The sequence below is a fragment of the Sinocyclocheilus rhinocerous genome, unplaced genomic scaffold, assembly GCF_001515625.1.
Source record: "Sinocyclocheilus rhinocerous isolate Xijiao unplaced genomic scaffold, SAMN03320098_v1.1 scaffold860, whole genome shotgun sequence".
Classification (NCBI taxonomy): domain Eukaryota; kingdom Metazoa; phylum Chordata; class Actinopteri; order Cypriniformes; family Cyprinidae; genus Sinocyclocheilus; species Sinocyclocheilus rhinocerous.
In genome coordinates, this window is record NW_015638565.1 from 1596852 (window position 1) to 1610488 (window position 13637).

At 38.0% G+C, this 13637-nt stretch overlaps 1 protein-coding gene across 3 annotated transcripts in view; it reads right to left on the reverse strand.

The window, feature by feature from the left end:
* Window positions 1–5714: 5714 nt before the first annotated feature.
* The window catches only part of LOC107749767 (nuclear factor NF-kappa-B p105 subunit-like), a 31026-nt gene continuing 23103 nt past the window's right edge, over window positions 5715–13637 (reverse strand). For all 3 annotated transcript variants that reach the window (XM_016564937.1, XM_016564938.1, XM_016564939.1), the window contains 13 exons: window positions 12850–12996; window positions 12637–12732; window positions 12052–12219; window positions 11762–11903; window positions 11475–11589; window positions 11154–11355; window positions 10890–11059; window positions 9828–9930; window positions 9403–9536; window positions 9240–9300; window positions 8222–8388; window positions 7757–7883; window positions 5715–6221 (listed from right to left, as the gene is read on the reverse strand). In XM_016564937.1, coding sequence (XP_016420423.1) covers window positions 6127–6221; window positions 7757–7883; window positions 8222–8388; window positions 9240–9300; window positions 9403–9536; window positions 9828–9930; window positions 10890–11059; window positions 11154–11355; window positions 11475–11589; window positions 11762–11903; window positions 12052–12219; window positions 12637–12732; window positions 12850–12996 — 1727 coding nt within the window. In that variant the 3' untranslated portion in view covers window positions 5715–6126. The remainder of the gene's footprint in view (window positions 6222–7756; window positions 7884–8221; window positions 8389–9239; window positions 9301–9402; window positions 9537–9827; window positions 9931–10889; window positions 11060–11153; window positions 11356–11474; window positions 11590–11761; window positions 11904–12051; window positions 12220–12636; window positions 12733–12849; window positions 12997–13637) is intronic.

A 13637-nucleotide genomic window follows, 5' to 3' on the forward strand; every position in this document is an offset into this window, starting at 1 on the left:
AGGTCTAGGAGTAGATTTGGGGGAGGGGTTAGGATTAGTCAATCAGGTTGCGACTTCAACGAGGGGGGTAATAATTGGACAGGGCATTGAAATTGGGCACAACACCGGCTACCACGTGTGTGTAAAATGCCCCTCAACCGTCTACGAATGATCACAAAAGACGTTTTAAAAGCTTCTAAAGCCAAATACAAACATTTTTCTTACCTCCACACATCAAAGATATCCACCGATGATGAAAAGTTGAAGCGCGAGGAAACTTGCTTGTGAGAAGAATAACGGCTCATGAAGTGACACAGGCAGCAATTCGATTGGCTTATAATTACACATATTGTGTTGGACACACTGTTGCGTTTTTTCTTTTTTGTTCTTAACACACATTTAACACAAAACGACACCAAATGTGTTAAAATAGTCCTAACAAAATATGTGTTAAAATGTAACATCCTTTTTGAGAGTGTATGTGCAATGCACATTTTAGTACGATCTGTTTACACCCCACTGATGGTTAGATAATCTACTAGTTAGTTGTAAGTAGGCATGGGCCGGTATGAGAATTTGACGGAATGATAACCTTAAAGGGGTGGTTCATTGCGATTTCACTTTTTTAATGTTAGTTAGTGTGTAATGTTGCTGTTTGAGCATAAACAATATCTGCAAAGTTACGAAGCTGAAAGTTCAATGCAAACGGAGATATTGTCTTTAAAAATTCTGGCAGTTTAATGCCTACAAAAACGGCTGGTAGGGACTACAACAAGTTACTTCCCGGGTTTGTGACATCACAAACCCAGATAAACCCCGCCCTCGGGAAAAGGCAGCAAAGGGGGCGAGGCCATGCTGCGCTGCTTTAGAGGAAGAGAAAACTAGAGGTGCACGTAACAATCTATTCATATATGAATCGCGATTCTGTCTTCTAACGATTCTAATGGATTCACAAGTTTCAAAATCAATGTTCTAAAGCAGCGGTTCTTAATACTGTTCCTCGCATTCCCCTGCTCTGCACACACTCTGCATCTCTCTCTCTCTCTCTCTCTCATTCAGATCACCAGCTCAGCTCCAGCAATGAACTGTTACAATTATACACTTATTTTCACATAGCTATGAGAAGAGTTACACATGGTTTGCAGTTGGCGTACTGTATTAAAGCTTTAATCAGGATAAAAATGTATATTAAAAGCTACGATGCCATTGTTTACAATACAACCGGAGCACATGCTGCTGAGGTGAGGGGCGGGACGCTTAGACGCGCACTAGGCGGTTTAGCCAATCACAACACACTGGGCTAGCTAACCAATCAGAGCCCATCGCCTATTTCTGAGGGCGGGGCTTCATAAAAACAGGAAAAGATCAGCCTGTTTCTCAGAGAAGGGACAGAGCTGTGTGGAATAAAGGTAAATTATGTGAAAAATAATGCGTTTAAAAAAAAAAGCATTAACACATGTTAGACTGCACCCCATAAACACAATCAAACCTAGAAAAAAACCAGTGAACCACCCCTTTAAGCAAAAAATATCACGGTTTCACAGTATCATGGTATTGTCGTTACAGCTCTAAAATGTGTTATTTTTAATTAAATGGGTAAAAAAAATAATATAATTTATATCATTTCAAATACACAATTTGATTTAATAATAACCCAATTTGAGGCAAAAACAGAATGTTCAGACTAGCTTTGTGAAATTATACTACATGCCTGAACGAAACAAACAGCAGAAGCTCTGAATGAGACGCAGATTCACTCTCTGACAGCAGGAGGTGCTTCAGGAACACCACATACGGCATTTCCTTGGTTACCGCTGTAAACAAAGCAGCGCTTCACTGAAACACTGCTTTAATATGAACTATACAGAGACGAGACGAAAAGAAAATACCACGTAAACTTTTCTGAAGACAGTCAGTTCCCCTCAGAAACACATTCATATAAACCCCCAAATCAATATTGAGGATTTTCTTCCAATAGTTTGTGCATCATGAAGAGTGAGTGATCTGCCTGCTACAGTATTTTTCTCCGTGCGTCCGTCTTCAGCGTCTCTGGCCTGTGTTAACGGGCGTTTACAGACTTCATATTTTCACATAAATGACATTTTGGAAAACGACTGCATTGCAACGCAGTTTGTGCAAGTCCAGAACAGAGATCGGCTGCAATAAAACAATAAACGGCCGGTTGCCGATCGCGTAAGTTCCAGGGGAAGCTCCTTAAGTTCGTCCATCCTACACACACGTGACTGACCGCTCGCACCAACAGGAGGAGGAGGGTCGTGTTACTCTCTACACTGCACTCAACCTGAGGGATTCCTACACTTTCAGTCTTTGAGGACTGAATAAAACAGTGCTTAATAAAACAGTGCATACCGCAGGAACGGTATAACGGAAAATATTAGTGGTTTTGAAACCAGTAATCGCATCGGCCCATGCCTAGTTGAAAGGTGTAATGTTTAAACAGCTTGCCACACACACAAGGGCTCCAAGCAGGATCCACAGGCTGTTTTTAGAATGCGGAATTCCGTTGTGACTCTGACGCTCGCAGGACATTATGATGTTCTGCAGGGGTGAGAGTTCCAGACCCTCATGGCTGCTCACTTACAGTCATAAGTGTTTTTATATCATAGAGTAGAATGAAAAAGTATGACTCATTACTTTGCTTGTGAGGACATCCCCAAATGAAGGTTTTCTCAGATTTAGCTCACTTCTGGAGGCAAATTGTGTAGCTAATACTCTATCAGACAGACACAATCACCTACACACAGACTGGGTGGTCACAGCTCATTGTGACACCACTATGTTGTGAAGTACATATGCTTCCTATGAAGTACATATGCTTCCTGTGATGGTAAAAATTTCTCTTACATGTCACTCAGATTGCTAAATGCATTGATGACACGCCTTGAACATACCTGGAACAACAGTGTACAGGCCCAAAGATATTGCTTAAAGGAATAGTTCACTCAGAAATGAAAATGTACTTAAACACCCTCAGGCCATCCAAGATGTAGATGAGTTTGTTTCTTCATTCAGATTTGGAGAAATTTAGTATTACATCACTTGCTCACTAATGGGTCCTCTGCAGTGAATGGGTGCCGTCAGAATGAGAGTCCACAAGTAATCCACATGACTCCAGTCCATCAATTAACATTATGCAAAGCAAAAAGCTGCATGTTTGTAATAAACAAATCCATCAAGACATTTTAACCATTGCTTTGCTAAAATACGAGTCCTCTATCCAGAACATTGCTTTCTTTAGTGAAACAGCTGTCTTGTCTGAATCAGGAGAGAAATTTGCACAGATACAGCACTGATTACAAATGAAAATGGTCCAAAACAGTTCTAAGCAAATATGTTGGTGGATTTAGATGTGAGAGGACATCAGGGTTGGATTTTTTTTTCACTGGAGAAAGCATTATGGATTTAAAAATGTCTTGATGGATTTGTTTCTTACAAACATGCAGCTTTTCGCTACACAAGACATTAATTGGACTACAGTCGTGTGGATTACTGTGATGTTTTTATCAGCTGTTTGGACTCTCATTCTGACGGCACCCATTCACTGCAGAGGATCCATTGGTGAGCAAGTGATGAAATGCAATATTTCTCAAAATCTGTTCTGATGAAGAAACAAACTCAACTTCATCTTGGATGGCCTGAGGGTAAGTATATTTTTAGTAAATTTGGATTTTTGGGTGAACTATTCCTTTAAATTCGCAGGGCCCAGGACTAAATTTTAATAGGTGGGCCATCTGAGTCCAATATGGAAGCAATCCTATAGTGCAGTGATTGTCAACCATGGAGTCAAGTTTGTAAAACAGACAAATAATAAAAAACTAAAATAATATTGTCATGAATCCATTTTTTTCAGTTCCTTTTTATAGAAAGAAAACAAACTGTTTAAAATGTTTGCGTGAGTTGTTTTACACTCAGTATCAGGCACTAATATGGACAAAACATTTATATGCATATATGTATATACACATATAAAAAATTTATGTGTAGCTAACTAGATATATACTACTAAACTTAAAAATTCAAAGAATAAGTTGAAGAGTTGAAGAAATGTTGAAAACCAACAGGTAATGAAAAAGCTATTAAATTCTATAAATGCTATTGTATTTAATTGTTAGCCTATATTGTAATTAGCTTAAGATTGCAATATAAATGTGAAAAGACAGGTATATGAGATTTAAAGAATTGAAATACAAATAATTGGATGTGTTTAAAAAGGCAAGATTGCACACCATCTGCTGGTGGTTTTACAGAAGACAACACAATTATGGAGAGAAAACAAATATGTGTGCAATATGGATAGTCAAAGCAGTAGAACACAATGAATTGTTTTATTATAAAAGTATCACAATAAAACCAGTTACAAAGCACACATTTTCCCCTCTGTACAACACTGCTTCACAGGGTACAGACATAAATACCAATTTACAGCCAAAAAAAAAAAAAAAAACATTATAGTGCCTGTCAAACCTTTAATTTGGGGTTTCAGATGATTTTGTTGCTTTTTAAAAATTATTCACTATAGTATGAAAATATTACGGCAACTAAACACATTTTGGTGACACGAGTCCCCAAGTCAGTTCAAAGGTCAAAGGCCATGTTTAGAAAATAAAAAAAAGAACAGAACTGATCTTAGATCAGCATATTATCTGAGTGATATTTTGTTTTATACAGCCTGAGTTCACACATAGCAGAAGGGAATGAGATTCAATGTATGTCACTACAAATATTTCATGAAGGGCATTTGAGGCATCTGGTTATTACAATCCTCATATACACTTCCTGTAAAGCTCCTCAAAGTCACATAAACAAACAAACAAACACACACACACTCACACACAGAGTCCATCAGAATCTAGTCAAACACACTCCAATCGCTGCCCAGGACTGACCTTCCTGTTTTTTTTTTTTTGTTTTTTTTTAAATCAATCAAAAATGTGAAAGAGAGAATATTCTCTCAAAGCTTATTAATTTTTGAAACAGAACCTGTGAGCAAAAAATAGGAATTACAGGTAGCACCACTCAATGCGAAATAAATCCAACCACCACCCCAAATACATGTACAAATAATGTACATCACAGCTGAAGGGTTGGGGGGCAACAGTAGAATAGGTCTTTTCGGAGGTTTTTTTATAAAGAGAAAAGTTTTTTCCATTATCCAACAGATCGGATTGGTCGAGAGGGTCATAATAATCCAATAGCCCTCTTCTTCCGCTCTTCCTCTTCCTATACGCCATTGCATTGCCGCTACAGATGAAAACCCTTTGTAAGCAAATGGCTACAGGAGGAAGTCTGCACGTTATATATACTGAAGGTGCTGTTCTTAAACCGAATTGTTTGTTAAAATATAATAACAAAAGGAAGCAAATAGTTGAGGCCAGACTTATCAAACCAGACAAATTTTGTATTCATAAAAAATTCTGACAATAAGCACTTTAGCAAATCGGCCTGAGAATGTAAAAATGTGAAGTCCAAGACATCGTAAACCTAAATATTGAGTTTCTTAAAGGGTTAGTTCACCTAAAAATCACTTTTTATTTAACTTCTTTTGGACTGATGCATGCAACACCCGCTGAGTGGCATTAAACAGCTTGAAAGATCAAAGACAATTTTTAATATAACTCTGACTGGATTCGTCTGAAAGAAGAAAGTCAAATACACCTAGGATGACTTGAGGGGGAGTAATTTATGGGCTAATTTTCATTTTTGGGTGAACTAACCCTTTAATGTAACTATATTTGTTCCAAATGGGCTCTGGACTTCATCTGCTGCCTCAGCTTTAGCACAACTGAAACTAGCCACTTGGAAATTAAAAATGACCAAGTAAATATAGCTCTTATAAAAGGACAAAATAAAATGTTCAAATAAGTGCTTTTTGGTATTATTTATATTAAAAGCTAAAAAAAAAAAAAATTGAAGAAAATCCCTGTGGCCAGAAAGCTTAAGGACTCCCCAAAGTTCCCTCATTTGCATTTTGGGTGGAGCATCCACAGTGGGCGTTGACCAATCAAAGAGTTTGGAGGTGTATCCTGAGGTTGAGTGGTGCTGTAGTGAGGAGGGAGAAGCTGTTTTTAGGGTCAGGCCTCAGTTTGTGCGATTGTGTTTGGAGTCGGCAAGACTGAGGTTGGGGCTCTAGAAAGAGGTCTCCACCCCGCTGTCGCATATCCCACTCTCTTCCTGATGGGGGCCCAGTGTCAAACCCTGAATGGACTTACAGAGCCCTGGACCTGAGAAATCGTTTGTTTTGAGGAAAAGAAGGGTGATTATTAATATGACAGTAAAAAATTTCAAATCTTTTCCCTAATTTTTTACAGGAAATGATTATACATTTTTCTTATAAAAGAAAATAATTCTATGGTAACACTTCAAAGATAAAGGAAAAATTTAAATTGCATCATATGACCCCTTTAATCTCTAAAACGTGGCACAACAATTTGGACAACCATGAGAAGGAAACTGAGAAAAAAAAGAACCTTCCCCTGGTGGCACTTACAAGCTCACTCGACCCTGACGATGACTATGTCAACCCTTCAAATCAGACAGCAAAGCAAGGTGGAAATACTTGTTTCAAAGAAACTGCTCAGGAGACAAAACCCAGAAGTGCCATATCTGGCTTTCACTTCTGTTCCTGGGAATCCCCCTCTCTAGTGTCCGCTTCCCCCTGAAACATGGCCATCACGCGGAGACTATATGTGAACACTACCGCAGTATGATGGGTCACCCTGAGACCGAGGGGAACTCCCTCAGAATGTAGTGGCTGTGCTGTTTTGTTGACATCATGCTTGAGTTCACATGAGGTAATGTCAGGGAGAACCACAACGTGATACTATTGTTAAGGAGAGGGGGGCAGGGAACCGAGACTGACAGTGATTTAATCTGGGGGTTTTACAAACCATAATGTGGGACAAAAAAAAAACTCCCCAACAGAACAATACAGAATAAATTCTCACTCATACTGCAAAATGCCACAGTGATGATGTGCTCATGGAAAAAGATCCAAAATGCTACACCAACGAGCAAAAAACATGTTTTGAGAAGATGAATTGTTGAGGTTTATGTTCTGGTACACAGAACAAAGGAAATATTAAAAACCGTCATCTAACATATATAGTTGTGCCTTTAGAAATGAAAGCAATAAGCCACTCAAGACCATGGGTTACTGTGATTTTACCATAGTTGAATCTTTTATAAAATATAAACGGTTTTATAAAATAGTGACAACAGAAATTTGACTCAAATATGATCACAATTAAATGTAGTCCCGTGTATTAATCAAATCATAATAAACAATTCTTCTGTCAGGTTTATTAGCCTGTCATTTGACACTAAAGACTAGAGTAATGGCTGCTGAAAATTCAGCTTTCCATCACAGGAATAAAACAAATTTGAGAATATATTAAAACAGAAAACTATTAATATTTCTAAATTGCAGCCTTGGTGAGCATAATTCAACTGATGTTATCACAGGGTTGTGTAAATGTTGCAGCTGTTCTGAACTCAGCTTATCTAATCTGAAATAAGATTAAAATTTTTTTTAAAGCCATTTGACTAACTCCTTTACTGACACATCCAAAGGAACTTGCAGTGCACTTACTACAGGGAAAGTCCCTGTGACCAACCTGTGGTTATGCATACCCGCATACCAGGGCACAATGGTAATGTTTCATGGACCACTCCTTTTGGGGGGCTAGAACCAACAACTTTTGGCTGATGTTCAACCACCTAGGACACATCACCAAGAAAAGCACATAGTCAATATTACCTGTGAGCTGAGGCGTGGTGTGGACAGCTTCAGGCTCCTTGCACATGGCCTGGAGTAAACTGACAGCACTGCTGTTCCCAACATGCTTCAGTCCCTCAACCAGCTCACGCACCGTTCCTCCAGACACCTGCAGAGGGGACAGATCATCAGCAGCTGAAACCAAAGCAACTACAGAATGCACAAAACAAAATAAATGTTTAGACTACTGATATAGTAAATGTCAGAGCAATTCATTTCTTTAATGTTGTTCTGAGAAATATGGGTTGATAGGACTTAACTAGGTCCAGTAATTCTGGATATTTAAAAATATAATATAATATAATAAAGAACTGGTGCTTCTGTAGTATGCCGGTCAATTGTGGATAACATCAGATTAAGAGACGACTTATTTTTCTTATTCTCTGGTGTTCATTTAAGATTCAAGTAAAAATAATTTGTAGTCAAAAAGGAAGTACATTAGTTGACCTCATAGCTGTCCAGCAGCTTTCCAGCAGGGCAGGAGCTGAGTCTGAAGGCACTGGTCAGGATGCCAAGCCCCAGAGCATGAGCCAGACTCTCCCAGCCTCCCGTCTGTCCTTCCAGGGCCTGGCACAGCTCCTGCTTTGTGTCAGAGCTCAAGCTCTTCATGTCACCTGCCAACACAAGCCAAACACACATTTAAATGTACACAAACACAAAACCGTTCTTAACATACATATTGGTTCAATTTTGTGGTTAATTTCAAGTTGATTGAATAATTAGAGGAGGGCATTATTTGAATATATATATATATATATATATATATATTGCAGGCCTAGAAAACACCATTTTAAAATTCCCTGATATTTCCAGGTTTTTTGTGAAAGGGGAAACCCGGAAAAAAAAAAAAAAAAAAAAAAAACAGATGGATAAATGTTACCAAAATACATTTTTGTAGAGCCTACAACACTACCATTCAAAAGGTCTGGGTCGGTAAGGTTTTTTAAAATGTTTTGAAAGAAGTCTCTTGTGCTCAGCAAGTCTGCATTTATTTGATAAAAAAAAAAAGCAGTAATATAAAGAAATATTATTATGATTTAAATAACTGTTTTCTATTTTACTATATTTTATGATGTCATTTATTTCTTTGATGGCAAAGCTGAATTTTCAGAAGCCATCACGCCAGTCTTCAGTGTCAAATGATCATTCTAATATGCTGATTTGGTGCTCAAGAAACATTTCTTTTTAATTATAAAAATTTGAAACATTTGTGTGGCTTAATATTTTTGTGGAAACTGATGATATTTTTAGGATTCGTTTATTTTAAGTTTAAAAGTCAGCATTAATTTGAAATGGAAATCTTTTGTAACATTATAGCCTTTACTGTCATTTTTGATCAATTTAATGTGTTCTTGCTGAATAAAAGTATTTTTAAGTCTTTCCATAGATAAATAAATACATACATACATACATAACTGACCCCAAACTTTTGAATGGTAGTTTATATTCATCTCAGTGTTCATACCTTGTGGTGGAACAACAGTGGTGGTGAGCTGATACTCTTCTCCATTAAGAATATCATACACCTGAAAACATGCATTACATTACATACAGAACCACTGGCAACCTGTAATACAATTACATTACATAATACAACAATTATCCAAAGATATGACTCTCTATGCCACCTCTGGGGAGGTTGCCATGTTCAGAGGGGTTGTCCCAGGAATATAGCCTTCATCTTCCTCCTCCTCACATGTACCACACAACTCATCTTCTTTGAAGAACAGTGGTTCAAAGTTTTCTTTATGAGGATCTGCTCCTAAAAGCAAGGTACACAACACTAATTGGTAACCTCATGTCAAAGTAATTTAATCCAATGTATATGGTCACAAAAGTACTAATTATTACTTGGGATGAGTGATTATTTATCTTCAATAAATGATAAAAAAAGTTGCTTTTGGCTAATTCTACCAGAGATATAAGCAGAACACCGATGACAGCAGGACAGGATGTTACAGACAGTTATTTGTAGACATGTCATGTTAGTCATACATTTTTCAGCACGACAACTCTCACTAGTGACACCTGTAATAAACACACACTTCCTCACCTGCAGCCATCAGGAGCGCACACAGTTTGGTTGAGTCACGTCCTGCAGCAATGTGCAGAGGAGTTGAACCATTATAGGTGACGCTGTCTACATATGCATTACCCTGCATAGACAAAATGTTACACACAAAGTGTCATTCAAGTCAAGTCACCTTTATTTGTATAGCGCTTTATAAAATACAGATTGTGTCAAAGCAGCTTTACAGTGTCAAACAGGAAAATAGTTTGTCAATAATGCAAGAGGACAATAACAAACAGTCAATTTTTCAGTTAAGGTCAGTTCATTCATTAAGAGATAATTACGATTAATAACTTCATAAGCACATTATTTCAGCATTTTCTAAAGAAATTAATACTTTTATTCAGCAAGGATGCATTAAACTGATCAAAAGTGATAGTAAAGACATAATGTTACAAAAATGTTTCATTTCAAATCATAGGAATTTCTATTCATCAAAAAATACTGAAAAAATCTACCACGTTTTCCACAAAAATATTAAGCAGCACAGCAGTTTTCTAAACTGATAATAAGAATAAATGTTTCCTGAGCAAATCAGCATATTAGAATGATTTCTAAAGGCTCGTGTGACACTGAAGACTGGAGCAGTGATGCTGAAAATTCAGCTTTACATCACAGGAATAAATTACATTCTAAAATATATTAAAATAGAAAACAGTTATTTTAAATTGTAATAATATTAAACAATATTACTGTTTTTACTGTATTTTTGATCACATAAATGCAGCCTTGGTGAGCATAAGAGACTTATTACAAAAAACAACAGTGTAAACACTGACTCATTTCTCATTTCACATGAAACAAGATTAGCTATAATAGTTTTTTAGCAGCAAAATAAAAATGCAACTTTTTAATTCTAACAGTTAGTGAGAATGTGTAAAAAATCATGAAAGATTAAATTATGATAATCATGTATTGATTAACATTATAGGTGGGCTTCATGGGGGAAAAATGCAAAGGTTAAGAGTATGCAGAGCAAAACTTTACAATATTAGGAATATGTAGTATTCACTAAAGCAACATCCTTCAAACCCATCACTGTACCTCCAGCAGGAGGCAGCCGGCAAGGGAAAGGTTTCCCAGCTCTGTGGCCAGGTGAAGTGCTGTGTGGCCACACGTGATCTCCTGAACGTCCACATCTGCCCCGTCATCCAGCAGGGCTCGCACACAACTCAAACTGTTTGCTTGTACAGCCAGGTGAAGCGGACAGAGACCTGAACACACACACACACACACACACAAACACATCTGAGCATACAGAACAGCTTCAAATCAGCTTTAATGGTTTTGACAGTCAGTCCGCTGTACCTGCTGTGTTCGGGATGCTGGTTAATTGCACCACTGGTTTGTACTTTAGCAGCAATCGCAGCATGCTGTCCTCTTTCTGCTGAGCCGCCAGGTGAAGTGCCGTGTTTCCATGGCGATCTGTGAGCGTGATGTCCACCTCAGCCTCCAACAAGGCCTCGACCGCCTCTTTTTGCTGTGTCAACACTGCTAGGTGCAAAGGAGTCTGGAACAGATGTATCAGAGGATTTTACTGGCCACAGAGCTTTTGGGAATTTCACAAGCTATGGTTGCAGTGAAAAACAGAGATCCAATTCTAAGTTATAGTGTAAGTTTGTAGTATACCTGGTACAGATCATTCCTCATGTTGATTATGTCCTCTCCGGGGAGAGCCGAGATGACTTGTGCTAGATTTCGCACGGCATCTGTCTGACTATGGATCACTCCCAGATGTAAACCCCTAAAAGTCAGATCCAAAACAGAACATATAAGTAAGTAAAGCTTTGATCTTTGGGAAACAAAGACAAAACATCTGAAATCATTTATTCATATTGACGTGTTTTGGTGAGAAGTGGGAAGTTTATGAAAATAGAACTTCTACAGAAATATGAAGTTGGTTTTTCCTGACTTACGTGTCTCCGTTCTCGTCTTGAGTGGTCATGAGGGGGCGCTGTGGAGCCAGAAGCATTCTAGCATCACCGCTTACTGCGTAATGAAAGAGAGCTTGAGCCTGTCTTCCAGCTAGCTCAGCCAAATGCGGCTCTAACACACAGCCTGAAAAGAGCAGACACACAAATTAGCACAGAAATATTTACAACCAATACGAAGCTTGTCTGGGTTTTAGTCTTGTTTGACCAGAGCTAGAAAACTTTGCACAAGCTTATTTGAACATTTGAAGATTTAGCTTCAAGCAAAGTCTAACCTGTGGTGTTTAACTCCAGCTTTTCTGTAGGCTCTGTGTCCTCACTTGCCACTCTCAAATCAACAGGTTCAGGATGGGCACAGATTCGCACCACCCCACCTGCTGCCGGATCATCATCGGTATCACTGTCACTGTCCTCATCACTGTCTTCCACTGGTTCTTGATACGCTATAAGAGAAATGAAAACAGAGAAACTGGTTTTGAGGGCAACATCCTATTAGTTTCACGGTTTCCACAAATAAATAAGCAGCAAATCCATGTTTAACATTTATAATAAGAAGAAATGCTTCTTTTTCCAAATCAGCATTTTAGATTTCTGAAGGCTCATGTGACACTGATGACTGTAGTAATGACTGCTGAAAATTCAGGAATAAATTACATTAATATAAAATATATAAAAATAATAAACAGCTATTTTAAACTGTATTAGTATAAATAAATGAAGCCTTAGTGAGAATAAGTGACTTCTTTCAAAACGATTTTCAAAAATCTTACTGACCCCAAACTTTTACATGGCAGTGTATGTAATTGTACAGTCAAAACTGCTGTAATGGCATCAGCTTGATTGACAGCTTGGACACCCACCATGCTTGATGGTGGTCCCGCCTCCTCCCATGCCTGAAGAGAAGTTGTATCCAGACCCAAAATTGTTATAGGTTTGATATCCCTGGAAGAAATGTCCTACAAGACAAAATAATGTGTTTAGCTAACATCACTGACCTTTTATGCATGGTGGGAATTTCATGCTTCTAATAATAAAGCTACTGATATATGAAGTGTAATGGCATATTCATATACCTCCCACTCCTCCTCCACTGGGACCGCCCCCTGCTGTAGACCCACCCCCTCCTCCTCTAAACATGCCCCCAGCTCCGCCTCCTGCTCCACTGTAGTCCTGGAAGTTTGGCAGTGTCTTCTGTCTCTTTCTTTGGACTTCTTCTTTGTCTTAAAACAGTTTAGAAACAGTATATCAATGGCAAAGTAAACAAACGGTCAGGGGCGCCGCTAGCAATTTTGGGCCCTATGAAAGAATATGAGGTTGGGCCCCCTACCGCACCAAACATACACTATGTTGCCCAAAGTATTGGGAAAACTCAATAAAACTAAAAAAAAAACTCATCGCCAAACACCAATGACTTGTACATATGCATACAATCATTTTAGACACTTCCAAAATTGTGGCAACAAAGATTGAAATACAATTTTTACATACATGAATTATGTTTCCATCTTTGATGCCAGAATTTTGGAAGTGCCTTTTTCTGTTCTAAAGAAGGGGGTGTCCCAATACAATTGTCCATATGTATGTACAAGTCACAGGTGTTTGGTTATGAGTTTTTGGCTCAAGGTCTGCATTTAAAGTCACACCAGAGGTTAAAGCACACAATTCCCTAGAATGGCATTATATGCTTTAGTAATTTCTAATTTTTTTTTTTTTTTTTAAGTAGTCAAACCTGTTCATTAGAAGGGGGTGTCCCAATACTTTTTGTGTACAAGCCAGTCTAGCTATTCAAAATCTTTGTCTGCAATTTAATAATATTGAACTATTACTTTTGCTATTGCTTTTGACCATTAGGTATCAGTAA